General features: G+C 45.0%; 1 protein-coding gene across 1 annotated transcript in view; it reads right to left on the reverse strand.

Annotated features, from left to right (window-relative positions):
- The window catches only part of CPB2 (carboxypeptidase B2), a 34,127-nt gene that overhangs the window by 3,985 nt on the left and 7,674 nt on the right, over positions 1–22,468 (reverse strand). Inside the window, exons 2-9 of the mRNA XM_090025677.1 lie at positions 16,535–16,610; positions 12,100–12,224; positions 11,898–12,006; positions 8,291–8,392; positions 7,846–7,950; positions 6,719–6,829; positions 5,420–5,522; positions 327–529 (exon numbers count right to left, since the gene is read on the reverse strand). Of these exons, the coding sequence (XP_089881803.1) occupies positions 327–529; positions 5,420–5,522; positions 6,719–6,829; positions 7,846–7,950; positions 8,291–8,392; positions 11,898–12,006; positions 12,100–12,224; positions 16,535–16,610 (934 nt within the window). The remainder of the gene's footprint in view (positions 1–326; positions 530–5,419; positions 5,523–6,718; positions 6,830–7,845; positions 7,951–8,290; positions 8,393–11,897; positions 12,007–12,099; positions 12,225–16,534; positions 16,611–22,468) is intronic.

The raw sequence follows: 22,468 nt of genomic DNA on the forward strand, positions 1-22,468 counted from the left end.
AAGGGAGTGATATAACTACTGCCACATCCAGCCATCTTAGACTCCTGAACCCAAAAGGACCCAATTTTAAATGGATTGACTCGGGGCAGACTTTGTCATGAGCAGGAAACCTGTTTTTAAAACGCTGATAAAAAAACCCCCAATTTTTGGATTTAAAAAAAAGTAACCCAAAATCCACGTTTAAAAGAAACACCACTATATATAGGTCTATATATTAGTGGTGTTTCATTTTAATGACAATCATTTCCCACTCCTCCTTAGAGCCCAATCCTGCAAGAGAATGGGGTCTGAAATATAGGTGACATGTAATACTTGTTAACACTTACCAGCTCATCATGGTCTTTACTTCGGTTCATAGTATAGGAATATGGAAACAGAACCATCTGTGAGTAAGAGTGTATAGTAATATATCCTTTAATGTTGTCTTTGTGTGCTTTGAGAAAACTGGTCACAGCCCTCACTTCTGGTTCAGATTCAGGATAGGGTCCACAGTATGTTTGTTGACATGAATTATCAGATGCCCCTTCACCTGTAATCAACAGAATAAACAATGCCATCTGTTAAGTTTTTATACTCAGCATTATCTTCTGCTCTTGTAAGAGAACAGAACACAGTGCTCCTATGCAAAACCATGGAGACTGACACACTCTGGAAATATCATGCGTATCTCAGTATCTGTGTATTAGGTAAACCTGATTTGTCGCTGTTTTAAACCTTGTATGTGCTGAAAAATGGAAGAGGGTGTGAAAGCCACAAAAATGACTAAATTGATTTCTAGTGAGAGGACTTAAAGAGCTCACTTAGTTTAGTTTATCAAAACAAGATTGAGAGGCTAGTTCCCCCACATCAAGGGGAAGAAATAGATTTGGGGCTCCTGAGGCAACTCTCAGAGACCATAAAAGCTAAAGAGGCGGTAGTCATGGGGGACCTAAACTACCCGGACATCTGCTGGGAGACACAGACAGCAAAGTCCCACCGCTCACGCAGGTTTCTAACCTGTGTACAGGACCTCCACCTGACGCAGGAGGTACATGGTCCCACTAGGGGGAATGCCTTACTGGATCTGGTATTGGCAACGGGGGATGACATAGTAGGGGACCTACAGATCGGTAGCCATCGGGGGGACAGTGATCACCTAAAAGTACAATTCAACATAAGGCGTCGAGTGGGTAAGGTAACCAGTAGGGTGAACGTGCTGGACTTTAGGAAAGCTGATTTCAGCGAACTCAGGCGATTAGTGAAGGATGCACTGCAGAGTAGTAGTTTTGAAATGATGGGAGCCCAAGAAGGGTGGCTGTGCCTTAAGGAAGCTATCCTTCGAGCACAAAGCAAGACGATCCCCGTAAGAGGTAAAAGAGGGAAAGGGGCCAGGAGGCTTCCCTGGCTGACCAGAGAAATCCAGGGCAGACTAAGGGCCAAAAGGGGAGCACATAAAAAGTGGAAACAGGGAGAGATCACCAAAGAGGAATATACCTCTTCTGCTCGTGCTTGTAGGGAGGCAGTTAGACAGGCCAAAGCTACCATGGAGCTGAGGATGGCAACCCAAGTAAAAGACAATAAGAAATTGTTTTTTAGATATATAGGGAGTAAAAGGAAGGCCCAGGGAGGAATAGGACCCCTGCTAAATGGGCAGAAACAATTGGTGACGGACAGAGGGGACAAGGCTGAACTCCTCAACGAGTTCTTCGCCTCAGTGTTCCTAAGTGAGAGGCACGACAAGTCTCTCACTGGGAGTGTAGGGAGGCAGCAGCAAGGCACCAGACTTCCATGCGTGGACCCTGAGGTGGTGCAGGGTCACTTGGAGGAACTGGATGCCTTTAAGTCGGCAGGCCCGGATGAGCTCCATCCGAGGGTACTGAAGGCACTGGCCGACATCATTGCAGAGCCACTGGCGGGAATATTTGAATGCTCGTGGCGCACGGGTCAAGTCCCGGAGGACTGGAAAAGGGCCAATGTGGTTCCCATTTTCAAGAAGGGGAGGAAGGAGGACCCGGGTAACTATAGGCCAGTCAGTCTCACCTCCATCCTTGGCAAAATCTTTGAGAAAATCATCAAGGCTCACATTTGTGAGAGCCCGGCAGGACAAATTATGCTGAGGGGAAACCAGCACGGGTTCGTGGCAGGTAGATCGTGCCTGACCAATCTAGTCTCTTTTTATGACCAGGTCACAAAACGCCTCGACGCAGGAGGAGGGGTGGATGTCGTATACTTGGACTTCAGGAAGGCCTTTGATACGGTATCCCACCCCATACTGGTGAACAAGTTAAGGGGCTGTGACTTGGATTACTGCACAGTCCGGTGGGTGGAGAATTGGCTGGAGGGTCGCACCCAGAGAGTTGTGGTGGATGGGTTGGTTTCGACCTGGAAGAGTGTGGGCAGTGGGGTCCCGCAGGGCTCGGTGCTTGGACCGATACTCTTTAATGTCTTCATCAGCGACTTGGACGAGGGGGTGAAATGTACTCTGTCCAAGTTTGCAGATGACACTAAGCTATGGGGCGAAGTGGACACGCCGGAGGGCAGGGAACAGCTGCAAGCAGACCTGGACAGGTTAGACAAGTGGGCAGAAAACAACAGAATGCAGTTCAACAAGAAGAAATGCAAAGTGCTGCATCTAGGGAGGAAAAATGTCCAGCACACCTACAGCCTAGGAAATGACCTGCTGGGTGGCACGGAAGTGGAAAGGGATCTTGGAGTCCTAGTGGACTCCAAGATGAACATGAGTCGGCAGTGTGACGAAACCATCAGAAAAGCCAATGGCACTTTATCGTGCATCAGCAGATGCATGACAAATAGGTCCAAGGAGGTGATACTTCCCCTCTATCGGGCGCTGGTCAGACCGCAGCTGGAGTACTGCGTGCAATTCTGGGCGCCGCACTTCAAGAAGGATGCGGATAACCTGGAGAGGGTCCAGAGAAGGGCCACTCGTATGGTTAAGGGCCTGCAGGCCAAGCCCTACGAGGAGAGATTAGAGAAACTGGACCTTTTCAGCCTCCGCAAGAGAAAGTTGAGAGGCGACCTGGTGGCTGCCTATAAGTTCGTCAGGGGGGCACAGAAGGGAATTGGTGAGTATTTATTCACCAAGGCACCCCCGGGGGTTACAAGAAATAATGGCCACAAGCTAGAGGAGAGCAGATTTAGATTGGATATTAGGAGGAACTTCTTCACAGTTCGAGTGGCCAAGGTCTGGAACGGGCTCCCAAGGGAGGTGGTGCTCTCCCCTACCCTGGGGGTATTCAAGAGAAGGTTGGATGTGTATCTAGCTGGGGTAATGTAGGCCCAGCACTCTTTCCTGCTTATTCAGGGGGTCGGACTCGATGATCTATTGAGGTCCCTTCCGACCCTAGCATCTATGAATCTATGAATCTATGAATCTATGATTAAAACGTATAAGTGCCTTCATGGGCAGAAAATACCAGGTATAAATGGTTCTTTGATTTCATGGAGAAAGGCGTAAGAAGTAATGGCTAGGCACTGAAAGCAGACAAATTTAAACTGGGAATAAAGTGTACAAGTTTTTGACTGAGGGCAACTAATTATTCAGAACAGGATACCGAAGCAGATAGAGGATTTTCCATCCTCTGATGTCTTCAAATAAAGACCAAATGACTTTCAAGAAGATATGGTTTAATCAAACACAAGTTACTGAGTTTTAATATGGGAGTAACTGGGTAAAATGTAATTTTTTTTTTTTTTTACATATAGAAGATGATCGAATGGGCCTTTCTGTCTTTCAGCTGTGAATCTGTGAATGTAGTTAGTTATGCAGTGGGTGCAAAACATCACAAAACTCAGAATATTAATATTTTACACTTGCTTTGCACAGGAATTAGTAACTGCACAATGGTAAAAGGTGGTGAAGAACCAAGCCCTTTTATTTCTAAGCAATCTTGGGCTCATATTCTTCTTTCCTGTATTCTTTGTTATAATGCAATTAGCCAATTGAGAAATTCATGTAACAAAATGTAGAGAATTTAAGTCCAGGTTCCAGGGAAATTCAGCTCCACAGAGTAAATTCAAAGTAAATCCACTCATTTCATCAGTTAATTATGCCTTTCATTAATATAAAGGAAAACCACTATGTATCATTGCAGTATGCAATGTATTTTGTTTCTTAGAGAAATCAATGTGATTTTGCTCCGGCTAAAAAGCACTGGGACAAGATAATTACTGGTGTTTCACCCACTGACTGGGGAAGACAGAAATAGCAGTACAACTCCAGGTTTACTTTGGGATACACAATTCATTAGTACCATCAGTGTTTAATATCACTGTAAATTACTCCAGGATTGAAAATGGACAGATGACTGATCATTCATTCCTATCTGCTGCAGATAGGGCAATGATGCCACCTCTCCACTAAATAGCAAAGACAGATAACAGCCTGTTTGCACTGACAAATGAATACTCCATGATAGCTGCAGATACACAGCAGCTGCATGGATGCCACTTAGCTTAGTATATTTCTAGTACCCTGTTTTCCTTAGATCAGTGGTTCTCAATTTTTTAACATTTAAGGCACTCCTCAGAAAATGCCAGCTCCTAGTTTTCACTCATTTTTTGACTACAGAAAAATAGTAGAGCAATTCTTCTCTTGCAAATAACTCAGAAAGGCCACAGCAGGTCAGAAGGCAGGCAAGGTTCTTTGGGTAGATGTGATATCTTTTATTAGACCAACTAATAGTTGGGAAAAAGTTCTTTGCAAGCTTTCGGGCACAAGCACCTTTCTTCAGGCAAAATATTTCTTCAGCTAACCGAAAGAAGGGTGTTTGTGCCCAAAAGCTTGCAAAGAACCTTTTCCCAACAATTTAGTTGGTCTAATAGAAGATAGCACATCTGCCCAAAGAACCTTGCCTGCCTATGTCCTTAGATGAGCACAGCTACAACCAACAACCCTACAGCAGTTCAGAATGTTTTTAACATTGTGGATTCTAGTGAAATCTCTGGGTGAAGTCTCTGGGTTTATCTTGTGAATCGTGTTGGCACACCTAACAGTGTTAACATTGTCCAGCACCCTGTGGCACCCTTGAAAGGATCTCAAGGCACCCCAGGCTGCCACAGCATCCTGGTTGGGAATCACTGCTCTGGATTCTAATACATTACATCACTACAGGGCTATATATTACAGATCTACTCCTTTACACTGGTCTAAAGTTGCATTACACTATTATACATGTGTTGTGTATTCATGTCCTTCAATGTGTAGATGTTAAACCAAGTTATTTTGATTTGACATGCTAGGTAGGTCATTTGTAGCTTTCTTTTCAGAAGGGCTAAGAACCTATATTTCCACCTGAACTATCAGTGTTTAACACCTCTGAATGAGGGCCTTGTTTTAAAAAGTGGTTCTATAGTCCAAATAAAGTACTTAACCTGAACACTGAAATGACAATGACTAAAAAAAAAGAAAATTTCATCATACCACACCAGCCTGCATCAAAATTCCTGTTCATATCGGTACCAATGCACCTGTCGTTGGCATGGCGTGAGCGGCTTTTTCTCCACATCCGATGCTCCATAGATCTCTAGAAAAATGTGCAATTATGTAAAAAGTTTAGAAAACATAATGTTATTTTGCTTGGTGATGAACATGCAACTTCCCATTTGCAGTTTCTGGATGTCAAGTTTAGATACATAAGCCGCTAAAGGGGGTCTAGGGAGGCTATGAAAACATCAGCTAATTATCAGCAAGCTATGTAACAAAATAAGATGTTGTATACTGGAAATCCTGGGCAGATCTGATTAGTCTTAGTTGAATAGAACTGGACTGCACAGTTTCTCCAAGTACCCTAGTTGGCAAATGTAAGCCAAAATAATGAATGGTTTTGCTGAAATATTTCAGAGGGAGATAATTAACAGAACTTTGGAAGATACTACTTTAGATAAAGATGTCCCAGAAATAATTTGTTTGTGTGTGCACGTGCACGTGTGTGTGTACTTTTTGCATACTACAAACAAAGTTGTGATTATTTTTCACGGTCTCAGTCAGACAAACTTCCTGAATATGAGTAAATACTTTAGGATTTGGTTCTATGACCCAAATTTTCTTGGCACTTCATTGACTTCAGTTGTGCTGTTCAAGGTAACTGAAAATATTTTTTGTTACCATATTTGGCATATGCCAATCTAGAATTTTCACACACAATATTCTTTTGCATGTCCTAGTTGAGCCCCATTGGTCATAGCATGTGGAGAGTCTATGAATGCTATGTGCATTAGGTAACCTATAACCAATAAAGTATCTGATCTTTCCTGCTGCACATTCATTTACCTGAAATAAAAAAAATGATTGCAAAACTATGCTGTTTGGCCTTAGACCACAGTAAGAAGGAATAAGTTACTGGCTCAGACATTTTTGCCTTGTGGTGAACTATCATGGTTTTTGTAGTTCACTGATGATACTTAACGTGGATATTACCTGACACCTAAAAGAATCATGTCTGCAAGGGGTAATGCTCTAACATACATAAGCACTGATTTGACTACGCATGATGGAAAATCTTTGTGTTCTGTGGATTAAATTGGCCTATTTATCATAACTATGCTGATCTATGAAGGGACAAAGATAGAGAAATTCCACACCCTACTTAACAGGTTTGAGCTCAAATCTCCAGTGTGACACTTTGAAAAGTAACCCCTTTAAAATGCTTTTTTAGGATAGCCCTCATGATTCTTGCAGAACATGCTGTAATATTCTGATATGTAGAAACCCCATACATACAGACATCCACGTGTACTCATAGCCATCCACATTCATCACTGGCATAACATAAAAATCAAAATGCTCCAGTAGTCTTGAAAACGTCTCATCTCTGTCACGGAAATGGGCTGCCTAGAAAACACATACACAACAATTTATTCAGAGTGTTTTTAGTAGTATTTTCCTCACCAACCTGCCCTCTGGCTCTTGCACCTGCTGCCAGTGGTGTTTCTCCCTTTCATAGTCATTGGATAAATACCACTGACAACAAGGCCAGAGCCTAGGACACTATTCCTGGCAGAGCCATGCCCTTCTCACTGGTTCAGTTTGCTTACTCTCATTGGCTTCTTCAGCCCAGAGAGACTGACTGTTAAAGGGCAGTGGAAATCGGAGAGTCCCAGCAATGTTTAAGTGGCCATGGTAGTAAGGTCCCTATAAGGTTCTGGGACACTGGGCAGGATTCTCCAGGACTGTTCAGACAGCAGTGGGAATTGATGCCACCACTTAAGCAGCCCCAGAACAAATGTACTGCCTGTTCCAACACAAATGTAGAACTTGTACATGGTCTATATATGTCATTCAACTCCCTGTAGTACTGTTATACCATTGTAGCCACAATAGTCCAAGGAATAGTTGAGAAGCTGGATTTGTTTGGCAGTATTTTTTATTTGACCAACTATATAGTTGGGAAAGCTCTTAGGCAAACTTTCAGGCATGAAATACCCTTCCTCAGAAAACCTCAGGTGTTGCTACTGAGCAAATCCTGCTTTTCATATCCAGCTGTTTGGTGGATAAACTATATTCCAACTCCTGTGTAGGTGTTTTCAGATTTGTCTTTCTTGTATTTCAAAATCCTAGTTTGAAAAAAAATAACCCATATTTACCACTCCTCCAAATATTTGAAATGCTTGGCTTAACTTCCTGCTAGTGCTTTGAAAATTTTACATTTGTATCTGAGATCAGTTCCCAGCCCCTGTAATCTTGCACTCTCTCTCTCTCTATCATACACCCCTCACTCTGGTGTTGCAATCCTGAATTGGTTAGGAAACTGATGATATCGGAGCATTTTACAAGCAAAGGAAAGTACGATCAAGGTACAGTACTCTGTTTTGCTTCAACTACTGTAGTAAAATATATTATTTACTCACATGTCCTATGAACCATATGCAGAAAGCAGGAGCAACCCATTCTCTAGCATGGATACCACAGTCAATCCATATGGCATTTTTTGGTGTTTTATTTCTCTTAAAAAGCTAACAAAAGGAAGTCACATGTTGAAATGGCATGTGGAAATAGAATTAGAAACAGAAGGGGAGAAGGAAAAGTTGTCTTTATCTTTTAGATAAAGTTGTCAAGGAGAAAGAAGTAGATATTAATTTATATCACTTTAAAGCTAAAGTAACTCAACAGACTTGCTATGGTGTATCTAAAAACAGTCAACTGCAGATGCCAAGGATAAATAGCACTCTACCTATTTGTCACACTCCAATGTGAGCAAGAAATAATAGATTCTTTTTAAAAAATCTTTCAGACAAGACTGACACATATAACTTAAGTTCTACAAAAAGATTGCAAGTTAAATCACAACTGTACCTTCAAAACATAAAGTGGACGTTTCTCATATGAAGATCCAATGCATATTTTCTGGAGGATATCCGCATTTTTTTCTGTTATATGATCCATCCAGGAATTTATCTACAAAAATGTAGTGGATCAGTCAGTAAATGCAGTTTCACTTTAAAAGCATTTTGCCCCTGCATTCAATGCACAGTGCAGAAGCATAACCTCCACTGAAGTAACAGGAAGAACTATGCCATCTTTGAGAAGGGCAGGGTGACAATTTCTCAGGGGTCAGACCACAACATTTTCTCAAATAGCTAAGTAATTTTAGGAGCACATATTCCACTGGGATTCCACCTGCAATCAATAGCTCATAGCCAGGTCATCTCACACAATTGGACCAACAAATGAAAAACAATACATTCTCCCCTGAATATATTAGCTGTCATACATAAGTGAAATCTTATGACTTGACTCCCAAACCAGAAGTAGCATGGCTACATTTGCTGCATCTAGGCTAATTCACTCTGCTTCTCAGCACTGGAGCTGAGAAGCAGCTTTAGTTCTCAGCCTGCCATTCAGTCCCATTGCTGACCCATGGTGCACGTATCCTCCCTTCAGAGCCTATAAGCATGTCACCTTACAGTTCTTGTATGTGACTCAACTGCACTGGTGCCCTCTCCATCCTTCACAGATTCCTGTGCTGGCTAGACTGCACATATACCTTCCAAACAGAACAGCTGTATACATTTCAGCCTCTGATTACAAGCCTGAAGGCAAACTTTCCCAGTAACTGTTGCTCTCATCTGCCCGACTAGAATGTAGAAGAGTCAAAAGATGAACTTAGCTGGAGGAAAAAGAGTAAATTGGAACACAGAGTCTGGTGAGACTGGGATGGGAGAGAAATTGTTACTGGGATTTGGCAGGATGGTGGGTGGGAGTGGAACTAAAGCTGGCTGGGTAAGGAGACTTGATCTGAGAGTCAGGAGATAGTGTGGAGGCAGGGACTGCTTGGGCCACAAGACCAGGTCTGGGAGCTCAGTGAAGAGAAGCCATTACTGAGGCCCCTGGCATACATTCATTTAATAGTGCCATGGGATCTACTCCCCAGCTCCAACAATTGTGTCTCCTGCCATGACACACATGTATGGCAGAAGGTGTGGTTTTGGGACCAGGGATCAGATGTAGATCACACTCTTTCTCCTTGTCAGTGCAGAAGTCCAGGTTTATGATCAAGGTGAAAGCTGGGTGCTTGCAGCTCCGTCACAACCCAGAGCTATCCTGTGAATGGGGCTGACAATCAGCTGATTGTTGACCTCAGCCTTGGGACAACCCCAGGGCACATTTAAGACATAGAGCTGTCCGGGTCTGGGCCAACAATCAAGTGGTTGTCATCCCAGTCCTGGGACAGCCCTGGCCTGCTTCAAGAACTGAGGCTGTCCTGGTCAGAGCCAACAATTAGCTATTTGTTGGCTCTAGCACCAGGACAGCCTCAGGACAGTTTGAGACCTGGGGCTGTAACAGCCGAGGCTGACAATCATCTAATTGTTAGGACCAGTGTGGGACAGCCTGGGGTGGTTTGGAAGCTTCCTCCCAGAGAGTTTAAACTGGCTCATGGCAGCTCCAGTAGGGCTACTGGGCATGAGATATTATAGGCTCCTCAGGGGGGAAATCAAAGGGCTTTTCCCACCAGGAGTTTCAATTGCAGGCACGGGGTTTAAAGTCCCCAGCAGGAGAAGCCCTGCTGGAGTCTCGTTCTCCATACCAGGCTGCCCAGCTTGAGAGAGTTTGGGCACAGATTTTTAAAATCATCAGTGGGGGAGCTCTCAGCTCCTACCAAAGCCTTCAAAGCAGTCCTGAGCCCAATTGGACACCAGGGCTAGCTAGGAGGGGAATGGGTGGCGGGGGCGGGGAGGGGCGAGCTGGGAAGGTGCTGATAATAATCTGATGGTTGGCACTGGCCCTGGAGCAGGCGTGGGACAGTTGGAAATCCAGGGCTGCCTTAGGGCTTATTCTTTCAATCAGCAGATTGTCAGGCATCCCCCCAACTCCAGCAGTCGTGGTGTGTGGATATGCCACATATTCAATTTAAGGTACTATGCAAACCAGCCATAATATTATATATAGAACGTTACATAGAAACCTTTTTTATGGCTGGTTTGATATTTTATAGTACCTTCAATTGGATACACATGTAGAACCATTGCCATTTACGGTGTGATTAACATGTTAACTGCAGGAGAAATTTAAATGTATATATAACGTGTGCCAGGGGCCTGAGACCTGTAATGCATGTGTACCAGGAGAACAAATTACAGTTATATAGGCAACCTTAATTCTAGCATTTCCTAAATTTTGAGTACTTGACCTTGCAAGATCAATAATGCAAGGTCCTTGCAAGATTAATGCTGAACTTATTTTTGTGCAACATAACTATTCAGTGCAGCCTGTGCAAGGGAGTTCATTTTGATTTCCATTGGCTTCAATAATATGCGCTGCATCAGATCACGCACAAAATCTTAAGAGAAAATCCTCAGATGTCCTCACAGACCAAGTATAAAATTAATTTCTGTCCTTATTTAAAGATGGCCTGTATTAATCAGCTACTTTTAATCTGTTCTGTATTTTAAGAAGTGATAAGCATGGGGAATCATACACACATTTTTCAGGAAACATCTGCCTATTTTTGTGACATATGTAACAAGGTTGATGGGACAGTTAATTTTATTTCCTTGCTGGCTCAGATCCATTTAAAAATTCAGCAAAGCAGAATCAGCTGTAGAATCAACTGTACACAAACTGGATTCTGTTGAGCTTTAACTGAAAATTATTAGAATTAGAAGAATTAGAATGGAAGAAACCCAAAGTGGAAAATTAGGGATGTGAAATACTCATAAAATCATCCAGTAGATTTGTATGTAGTAGTAAAGAATGAAAAGTACTAAGCATGGGAAAGTTGTGGTAGTGTTGGAGTGATGTTGTAGCTGTGATGCTGTACCTCAGTGGTACTCAAATTTTTGGCCCCATGGGTTGGACGGGCAGTACCTGGTACCTCCACAGACCAGATGCGATGGGTGAGTCCAATCCAGCACACATAAAGGGGGTTTGGCCCAGCCCCAACCTGGCCATGTGAAGGGGAGAAGGTGTGGCCTGATCCCAACCTGGTTGTGTGGGGCCAGATAATTTGGCAGCAGGGATGGGCAGGCTGTATTAATTGCTACTGCTCCCCTACCACCAACATTCCCAACTCGTAGGGAGCTCCAGGGGCTGGATGTCATGGCTCCTTAGGTTGGATTTGGCCTATAGGCCAGGGCTTAGATACCCCTAGTCTACCTCGATTACTTTTTGAAAGCTTGTCTAAAAACGTAGCCATCAGTAAAGGGATACTATGTATATGTATTCCTATATGTTTTGTAATGTGTTGCAATCCTTCTTAATTAAGAGCATTATAGCAATATGAAGCATTATTAGTTAAAGAATACAAATATATTTTGTCCCCTTCTGGGTCTCTAATAAAACAGCCTATAATGCAAACAGCTAGTTTATATCACCATTACCAGCAATGAATCATTTTAAAGCCCTTATTAGTATAATAACACATCATTTATAAAGGATCATGACAAAACATAAGGTATCTTACCTCTTTCAGAGAGTGGTACTGTTCATAATATGATACAGAGCTGCGTGGGTGGACTGTGTCATTGACAACTTGTGCTTCAATAAGGTCTTGTACATTGTTCATCAAAACTCTGAACAACAAACACAGAGTTTAACCTCCTTTTAAATGAGAATGTTACCAAATTGCTTGAATTTCTGATTTTCACAAGAAATAAAAAACATACTTATATAGGATGGTGGATTGTTTTAGTTCAGCTTTCACATCATTTATAACAGATGCATTGACAAAGAAATGGACTTCTTTGTCCTTCTTGATGTTTTCAGCTGTAATGGGTTGCCAGAGAACAACCTAGAAAGTTTCCAAGAACATTTTTTTATCAAGGAAAGAAAAAATACTTTGTTAACAGTGAGTCATTATTTTAAAAATAACCAAATTTAATGCATTTCTTCAGTTTAATGAGCCATATGTGACAAGCAGGTTTAGGTTTCCTAAACTGTGTATCCTTATGATATTCCTGAAAATGAATGGTATGTAGTTAAAAAATGTTTATAACAACTGCTCTGTATAAATTCATAAATCAAGAGCACAGACAGAAACATAACCTTTCCTGAGAAAATATATTACTAGTTTATCTGTTTAGGTGTTTATTACAATACAAATTTTCAACTCTCTGGAGTATTAATTTCCCTGAGGGCATTTGTGGAATTAATGAGGATCAGACTAGTCTTTGCAGTTATTGTATTCAGTGATTGCTTGTATCACAGAAGAAATAAATGCCCAAAGGGATTTTGGGATAAGTCAAGATTTGAGATAAGTGACCTAGAAAGATTAAAAAAACCCCAGAAAATAACAAAATGAGATTGATCTTGGTAAAATGAAAGTTAATATAGTAAAATAATTTGAGACCCTGGTAGTCAATGGAAGATTAAAACTTGGGAAGCAATAATGCTGAAAATACCTAAAGGAGATAGTGAATTGCAAAATAGAACTGAATTAATAACATGAAAAAGACCAATGTAATTTTTATCTGCATCCTTAAAGAGATGTGTTGTGAAGTTGCTAAAAGATAATCATTATCTTTTCTACTTACTTCTGGGGCAATTTATCTTGTATTACTGTATTTGTTTTTTGGCCCCATTTTACCAGAAATGTATCTAATTCACATCTTTCTTCAATTAATTTTGAGGTTGGTGGCATCTCTAATATCCTAACAAGATATTACAGATGCTCTGAACCAAGACTTTGGAATAATCAATGTAGAGGTACCCCCCGGTAAAGTTATCCTAATGATATGTTGTTACTGGAACTGCAATGTACTATAGACATACCTGAGCTTACTTTATAAGATAGCTATCTCAGGTACTGGTAGGAGTCTAGCCATGGCATCACAGAGCTCAGACCAAACTACAAAATCTACTAAAGAACCAACAAATGCTTGCAAGGTTAGCCACTCATGAGGTCTGTGCTGCCTTTGGATTAACTGTTACCAGTACCTAAGATAGCTATTTTAAAACTACCTTGGGTATGTCTGCAACACACTGGGTATCTACATGAGATGCTTTACTGCACAGTAGACTAATGTACTGTGCAGTAAAGCGTCACTGTTTATAGGTGCTCACTATTTACTGTGTGGTAAATTAGTGTAAATACAGGTAGTAAACTAACTGCACAGTAGATACTGTGTAGTAGTGCATATGTAGATGCTGACTGGGAGCAAATTTGCTCCCGGTCAGCCTTAACACCAGGAGGCCACAAGGGATGGGGAACTTAGCCAGTCCTGGCACTGCTTAGCTTCCGGCTCCCACCAGGAGCCGGGAGCTGAGCAGTGCTAGAATGAGATAGCTTTCTGTCTCAGCACTGCTCAGCCCCCTACAGGAGCCAGGAGCCAAGCAGCACCAGGCCTGGGGAGCTCTCTGCTTCACCATGCAGCTGGAGGCCAACTAGGAGCTGTCCCACTTCTGGGGCAGCTCCCAGCCAGTCCCCAGCTGGGCAGAGATTTCCCACTGTCCCAGATTGGTTCTCATGCAGGAAAGAAGGAATGAGTCACACAAGAGGCGTGAGGGATGTGAGAGTATAAGATGTGTTACAGGAGCCAAGCTGTGTTGGGGAAGATGATCTGGAACTGAGGGTGAGGATTAGTAAGAAGAGGAAGAAACAGGAGCTGATGGGGTTAAATAGAAGATGAGGGGGCTAGCAGGGTACATAGGAACATAGGAGGATCGGAGAAGGAGCTGGGGGAATGAAGAGAGGAGGAGGATGTTAGGAACTGAGGAGAGAAAAAGTTGAATGGTCACAGAATGGGACAGAGACAGGACATGGGCAAAAGCCAGTCAGAGGCTCCCAGTCCTCTGGGGCACATCATCAAGCATCAATCTCATCAACTGTATTGGTTGGTGGAATGGTTCCAGTTTTCACTGCAGAGCTGACTTCAAACTAAGATGTGATGGAGAAGAGGGGGAAATGCTCTTAAATGAATATGGAAGCTTTCCTTTAATTAAATGCTTTTTTTCTTTAATGACAAATAGGCATCACAAAATCCCACTGGAGTGCTACAAAGTTATTGGTTATAGCTGAAGAGATTTTGATCATCTAAATTCTGTCTTTAGAAAAACACCACCTGCATCGGTCTATACTCCTGGGATGCTAACCAGATGTCACATGTGAGTACTTTATCGCCTTTATTGTGTTGTTTCTCATACACAAAATCTATTGCATAATTCTAAATTGGATTGCTTGGTATAAAACAATTAAATGTTATCAATCAAAAGCATCTGCTCTTCTAAATCAGTAGAATGGTGGGAAAAGCTTCTACTAAGCCACTATAACCTATATAGGTATATATGCTGTGTATTAGGAGATGAAAGTGAAATGTAAGCTGTGGCTACATGTCAGATGCACCTACTCACACCCTGCAACTATACCATGCTGTTTTGTGTAGGAAGTCTCCTCAACCAGAAACAGTGAGACCCCATCCATGAGGTGCAATTGGCAGGCTAATAACCAGGGATCTGGGTTTTCCATCCACTGCAGAAAAACATGGATTTTCTGTTTAATGGAGAAAAAAGTGGATTTCCTCCCTTAAAAGGGAAAATCATGGATTTTCCCCTTTCATGAAGAAAAATGTGGGAAACAGCAGGTTTCCCCTTGCAGACTGCCTGCAAGGGGCTGCTGGAGGCTGGGGGGAAGCGGGACACGGGGGGTGACAGGTATATGTGTGCGCGCACACACACACACACACACACACACGTGGCCAGCAATACAGCCAGGCAGCAGTGGAGAAGAGCTCCTGCAGCTGCCTGCAGGTAGGTTGGGGGGAGGATTGAAGACCCTACAGTGAGGGAGGGAGTTGGGCAGGGTTGGGGGCTGGGGCTAGGGCTGAGGGTGCTGCCCAGCCAGGGTGGTGCCTGAGGTTGGAGTGGGAATGTACAGCTGTGGGTGTCCGGGGATCAGAATGGAGCCATAGGTGGCTCATCTGGGCAGTAACTGTGGGAGATGGCTCCCCACCACTGTGCATCCTCCCAGGGGAGGCGGCATGGGACAACATGTGCCCCCTCAGATTTGTGTGCAGGGTGGGGGAGGATGTGGGCTCCCCACTGCTTTGGCAAGGCACCCCCCGTCCTGCAGGATGCATTGCCAGGCATGTGCCTCACCATGGCAGTGAAGCTTGTGCAGGGCTCTGCTGGGCCGCAAAGGCACCCAGGGGGGAGGGCAGCAGGTCAGGGAGCCCCTCAGTGGGCAGCCCGCATCCCCCCCTGCTCCATTCTGGCTGCATCAAGTGCTGCCTCCCACATGTGGCAGCTGGATTCAGGCACTGCTGGGGTAGGCATGGGGCTGTGGGCTCTGGCCCTGATCTGGCTGTGGGCTCTGGCAGCTGGGGGCCCCCTCTGGCAGGGCTGGTATGGAGGCAGGGGTCTTCAGGTTGGGAGTGAGGGGCACCAGTAGGGCCAGGGAGCTGTGGATCAGGAGCAAGGGGCACTGGCAGGGCCGGGGAGCTGTGGGTTGGGAGTGAGGGACACCAGCATGGACAGAGGCAGGGAATCAGCATATCAGGGCAGTGGGGAAGACAGCTGCAGCTGGACCCACATCCTGGTGAGCAAAGAAAGCAGGGGGAGCTCTGATTTTCTATGAGGAAAAAACCAAAATCAAATGTCAAAATATATAGGTATTTAGAATGTATTTTATTTTAAAGATTGTGGCACTGGTAGGCTTCCAAATTGTTTTAAAATGGTAAATATATCAATAAAACATTGTGTTCAGCTGATATCTGTATCTAGATAGACAGACAGATAGATAGATAGATAGATAGATAGATAGATAGATAGATAGAGTGGTGTTTCAGAAAAAAGTAGATTTGGGTTTTTTAATCAGAAAATTTGCAATTTTTACACAGAGAAAACCAGGATCCCTTCTAATAACCATGGGGCAAGGCGTTGCCCTCTCACTCAGCAATGCTAACTAGCCCACATGGAGGTGCCATGTAGATGCAGTTATGGTGTGTCTGGTTTAGAAAGCCACCTGTAGCACAGCATGTTTGAGGGCATTACCACCAGGCAGGGCTGGTTTGTGTGTAGAAGTGGCCATATTGGGCTAAATCTTCCAGTGCCATGGCACAGTTGCAGTTGCGAGAAGTTACCCAGAGTTTATAGAGAATCAATTACCTCAAAATTGGTTGTCAAATTCTGGAGGAATTCAACTTGTGTTGCTGTTCGTGGGAGAGCTGACAAAACTTGGTCACTAGAAAGGATAAGATATTTAAACACAGCATAGGACTGAGTGAGTGAGCACACACAGTAATAATCTAGATCATACAAGCCTAGAGAGCCAGGTCAAATCTCAACTCCCTCCTCTGACTTACCTGGAATGAATACAAAGGATGAACCAGCAATTAGCTGGGCCATGTATCAGCTAGCCCTCCTGGTCTAGGCTCCTTTGCATCACTGAAAAGGCACCGCTTTGCTCAGCAGTAGGCATTGAGCTGTAGCAGTCAGCTCTGATGTTAGAATGTGCTATATATCAGGAGTAACATTGTAAGTTGGCATATTTTAGAGCAGTCCCCAAGGGCTTGGAAATGTTCCAGAGCTGATGAAAGTTTATCTCAAGGTCAGGGAGATGGTGGGCATGCTGCTCTTCCCCAAATTCACTGGGCACAGCACAACAGCGACTCTGCACTTCTCTCCCTATCTGTTGAGAACGTATAGTGATCTTCTAACTGCACATCCTGAGGCGCAGCACATTTACACCAGTGTCATTTACATCAGTTTTGTAAGCTAACATAAATCATGCCAATATCTGAAGCAGACAGACAAGTGGCTATATCAGGGTAGCTGGAAGCAGTAGGCTGTTGTTACTGCATCTTGCTATATGTAGCGAAGGAGCAGGTAATATCCTCTTTGCCCCAATCAAACCACCGACAACTATACTGAGCTGATAGTGACCATACTGATATGACCTTGTTGCTTAACCCCTGATTTTTCCTTAGGTATAATTCCTGGTTTAGGTCTGGGTATAATGTGTTTGTTCCTTTTCTACACCAGTATAAAGGCTTGGTCCGTCTGTCCTTCCTTTGTTCCTTCCTTCCTTCTCACTCAGCTGTAAGGGCAGTTGCTCATATTTTCCTTCTACAGAAGAAAGATCTGATCAGTAGCATCTTTTGCTGTTAACACCCGTTGCTTCTTTCCTTTCCTAACTACAGATTCTGGTTACAATGGTGTAAAACATGTCAGGTGCTCGAGCTCTTCAGTGACTGTAAGACGTGAATATGCCCTTATTATACATATAAAAGATTTACCTTCTCCCTTCCATGCCTATCATTCCTCTTCCCCTGCTTCTCTCCCTCAGCTGTCTAACTGCTTCTGGTTTGGAGCACCATATGCTACTACCCTACTCCTCTCTCTGTAGTTACTGATACTTTTCATTACACCTGAAACATATGGCCAAAGCAGTGCCATGCAGAACAGTCTGCCAAGTGTTCTGCTTTGTGCTAGGTGATCCTCCTCTGAACCTATTCTTCACCTAAATTTGTGCTTGTTGACAACTGTAGAAAAGGGCCAAGAAAGAGACCCAGATCTGAGATGCACACTGCTAATACATAGCTGGCTGGGAGTTACCATTTAAGATTTTGACTCCTACATGAATGTAGAACAGTGTTGGTCTGAGTACACTTCTGTCAGTGAGTTAGGAAAAGCTTGAAATGGTATGTGTGTTTAGATCAATAGATGGCACAGAGCCAGAGGCGTGTCTCAGGCCATTCCCTTTTTCTTGGAGGGGAGGTGGGGAGGCAAGGCACCTCTTGGATTAGAAATATCATGGAGTTGTTGACAGTATAAGAAAAGCCTGATACCTCCCCCCCGCCATTTTAGAAGATTGACCTTAAAACCAAAGAGACATGGCTCCGACTGATTCTTAGAAAAGGTCTGACAGAGCCTGGCAGCCAGGCAGTTTATATTTACTGCTTTTAGCTATATTCATAGATTTCATAGACATTAGGGCTGGAAGGGACCTCGGGAGATCATCAAGTCCAGCCCCCTGCCCAAAGGGCAGGAAGACAGCTGGGGTCTTAGGATCCCAGCAAGATAAGCATCCAATTTGCTCTTGAAGGTGTTCAATGTAGGTGCTTGAACCACCTCCGCTGGCAGACTGTTCCAGACCTTGGGGGCTCGGACAGTAAAGAAATTCTTCCTTATGTCCAGCCTGAAACGGTCTTGCAGGAGTTTGTGACCGTTCGACCTCGTCATCCCTTGATGGCGCTCTGGTGAACAAATGTTCCCCCAGATCCTGGTGGTCACCCCTGATAAACTTATAGGTGGCCATCAGATCACCCCTGGGCCTACACTTTTCCAGGCTAAAGGGTCCCATGGCTCTCAGCCTGTCATCGTAAGATCTGTTTTCCTGACCTCTGATCATGCGCGTGGCTCTCCTCTGGACTCTCTCAAGTTTCTCCACATCCTTTTTGAATTGTGCAGCCCAAAACTGGACGCAGTACTCCAGCTGTGGCCTCACCAAGGCCGAGTACAAGGGGAGAATGATGTCCCGGGATTTGCTCGAAAAGCATCTATGGATGCAAGCCAGCGTTTTGGTCGCTTTACTAGCCGCAGCATCGCATTGGAGGCTCATGTTCATCTTGTGGTCAATGATGACCCCCAAGTCTCTTTCTTCTGTAGTGCTATCCAACGTAGCACTGCCGAGCCTATAAGGATGCTGCAGGTTTTTCCTCCCAAGGTGGAGAACCTTGCATTTTTCGGTGTTAAACACCATCAGGTTCTCCCATTTGCTGAGCTTGTCCAGGTCAGCCTGGATCACCCGCCTATCTTCTGGCGTGGATGCTTTGCCCCAAAGTTTGGTGTCATGGGCGAACTTGGCCAGTCCACTCCTGACTCCAATGTCCACATCATTAATGAAGATGTTGAACAGGATGGGTCCCAGGACAGAGCCTCGAGGGACCCCACTGGTCACAGGGCACCACGATGAGTGACTGCCATCTATTACAACCCTCTGGGTCCGACCACGGAGCCAGTTTCCCAGCCAGCGGATCGTGGTGGAGCCAAGGCCACAACTGGCCAGTTTGGCCAAGAGGTGATTGTTGGATACCAGATCAAAGGCTTTTTTGAAGTCAAGATATATGACATCAATCTCTTCTCCCCTGTCCAGGTGATAGGTCACCTGGTCATAGAAGGAAATGAGATGGGTCAAACAAGACCTACCCACAACAAACCCGTGCTGGCTATCCCTTAGAATGTTAGCCTGGGCCAGTCCATCAAGGATGGCCTCCTTAATAAACTTTTCTAAGATCTTCCCCAGGATAGAAGTCAGGCTAATGGGCCTGTAGTTAGCCGGATCCACTCTCCTCCCTTTCTTGAAGATCGGCACCACATTGGCCTTCTTCCAGTCTTCGGGCACTACACCAGAGCGCCAGGAGTTTTCAAAGATCCGTGCCAGGGGCTGGGCTATGATGCTCACCAGCTCCTTGAGTACCCTGGGGTTCAGACTGTCAGGGCCGGCTGACTTGAAGGTATCCAGCTTCTCAAGGTGTTCCTTCACGAGGTCAGCATTTATGGAGGGTAGGGGATCCCCATCACCCGGATCTCCCTGTCCCATAGCAGGCATGGGCGCCCCATGGGACTGATGAAAGACTGACGCAAAGTACCTATTTAATAGGTTGGCTTTTTCCTGGGCGTCAGTTGTCAGTTGCCCCATCTGGTTTAGCAGGGGTCCAACATTGTCCTTGCTTTTCCTCCGGCTCCCCACATATCTGAAAAAGGACTTTTTGTTGCCCTTGATGCTTGAAGCTAGTTGGAGTTCAGTTGCAGCCTTGGCTTTCCTGGTTTGCTCCCTGCAGGACTGGACCAGTGCACCTTGGAGGTGAATCCCATCCTCCATCCTTTGTAGGCTTTCCTTTTTAGCTGCAGGAGGTCTGCTAGGTCCCTGGAGAGCCAGGAGGGCTGCTGTGCCTTCTTGCTGCCTTTCCTCCGTGTTGGAATAGATTTAGCTTGTGCATTGAGGATCACTTCCTTGAGAAGCAACCACTCTTCTTGAACTCCCATCTCCCTGGGGTCATGGTCCCTGAGGGCCTGACCAACAAGCCTCTTGAGCTTGTCAAAGTCGGCTTTTCTGAAGTCAAGGACTTCTGTGTTGCTGACTGACTTGCCAGCTTTATGGCGGATGGTGAAGGTGATCAGCTCATGGTCGCTGTCACCCAGCTTCCCATCGATTGCTAGGTCGCAGATTAGGTCGTCCCCCGTAGCCAGTACCAGGTCGAGCAGCGCTTTGCCTCTCGTTGGCCCATAGACTTCTTGGGTCAGGTAGAGGTCATCCACACATGAGACAAAGCTTTGTGACCGCTCGGATTTTGCTGAGTGATCTTCCCAGGAGATGTCCGGGTAATTGAAGTCACCCATGACAACCAAGGTCCTGGAGCAAGCGGCCTCAGTCAGTTCCTGGGCGAACTCCTGGTCAAGCTCAGGACTTTGAGTGGGAGGTCTGTAGTAGACTCCCACCGTTGTGTCCCCTGTGCCATTTTTCCCACGAATTTTTACCCAGAGGGTCTCTAGCTGTCCATGCCGGTCGCCAACATCAGCTTGCAGGGACGTGTAGCTTTCCTTCACATAGAGAGCTGCACCCCCGCCCCTTTTGTCAACACGATCCCTCCTGTACAGGGTATAGCCCTCTATACCCATGGTCCAGTCATGGGTGGAGTCCCACCAGGTCTCTGTTATCCCAATGACATCATAATTCTTTGCACTGAGCAGGAGGACAAGCTCCTCCTGCTTGTTACCTAGGCTCCTGGCATTAGTGTACAGGCAGGCAAGTGTGCCCTTGGGGGCTCTTGCCTTGCCCACAGATTGTGCCAGGGCTGGGGCAGGGGTGGGCTCCCTTAAGTGCCTTGGTCTGCTGGCTTTGCAAGGGTCGCTCAGCGGGCCAGCAGTGGCAGTAGTCCCCCCATCCCCCAGTGGGCTTAGTTTAAAGCCCGGTGGAGCAGGTCAGCCAGCCTGGCTGAGAAAAGCCTCCTCCCCAGGTGAGAGAGGTGGAGGCCATCTCTTCCCAGCAGCTCACTGCCTCTCTCGCCAAAGAGCGGGCTGTGGTCATGGAAGCCAAAGCCTTCCCGATGACACCAGCTCCGCAGTCTTTGGTTCACTGCGTGGATCCTCCTCTCCCTCCTCAGCCCATAGCCCGTTCCAGACAGTCAGTGTTATTTTTCGTGCAGAATCAACAACTTGGTAGTCTTATTTTTGCCTTTGCCATCACATTGCAGAGCATCAAACAGCAATCAGTTATGCAGCATGGCTACCAGCTTGCTTCTCAAGGCAAATAACCTATGTAGCTTGTGTTTAGAGCTGTTTAAAAAATGAGCTTGTCTCTTCATGCTGCTATCCACAAAGAGGATTCTCTTTGCAGGTATTTTGTATATATTTTCTCCTTTGGTTCCGATTGCCCTGTAGAGGGCATGTCTACACATGCAGTTATGGTGCATGAGTAAACAACAGAGCTTATTGCTCTGCAGTTTATTGCTGCTGGGGACATCATTTGAATGTATGCCTGGGAGCAATAAACTCTGGAGAAATAAACTCTACAGTTTATTCATGCTCACCACATTGAACCGGGGTGGAGCAGCCCTGGATGTAAGAAGACCCACAGAGTCAGCCTATCAGCCAGGGGCTGCTCCTCCCAGCTTAATGTGCTGTGGATGGGCTGGCTGGAGCATGAGGGTGCTTCAGTGCAGGGAGCCGGCAGGCTGCCCCTGCACTGAAGCTCCCTCATGCCCCAGCCAGCTCTTCCAGCATCTTCATGTGCAGTGCTACAGGTTTTTTTATTCTGCAGCAGGATAGTAGTTGTACTTACAAGTACTGCCTCAGAGTAAATTAGTTTACTCCAGCCTAGTAGGGGTGCATGTGTAGATGCCAAGATGTTAATTGAGTAGCTAATTAATCAACTGCACAGTAAATGTCTCGTGTAGATGCACCCAAGTAGACAGTATTTATAGTGACGTAGATGGCGTGTATTTGTACCATTGCCTTCTGCTGCGTGAAATCAGATGTACTCTGAAATAGGAAAACAGGAAAAGAAAGGGCCTCTTCAGTCACTGAGTTCAGTCCAGG

This window comes from Crocodylus siamensis, chromosome 1, assembly GCF_052110815.1.
Source record: "Crocodylus siamensis isolate JL-2025a chromosome 1, ASM5211081v1, whole genome shotgun sequence".
In the NCBI taxonomy this organism is placed as follows: domain Eukaryota; kingdom Metazoa; phylum Chordata; order Crocodylia; family Crocodylidae; genus Crocodylus; species Crocodylus siamensis.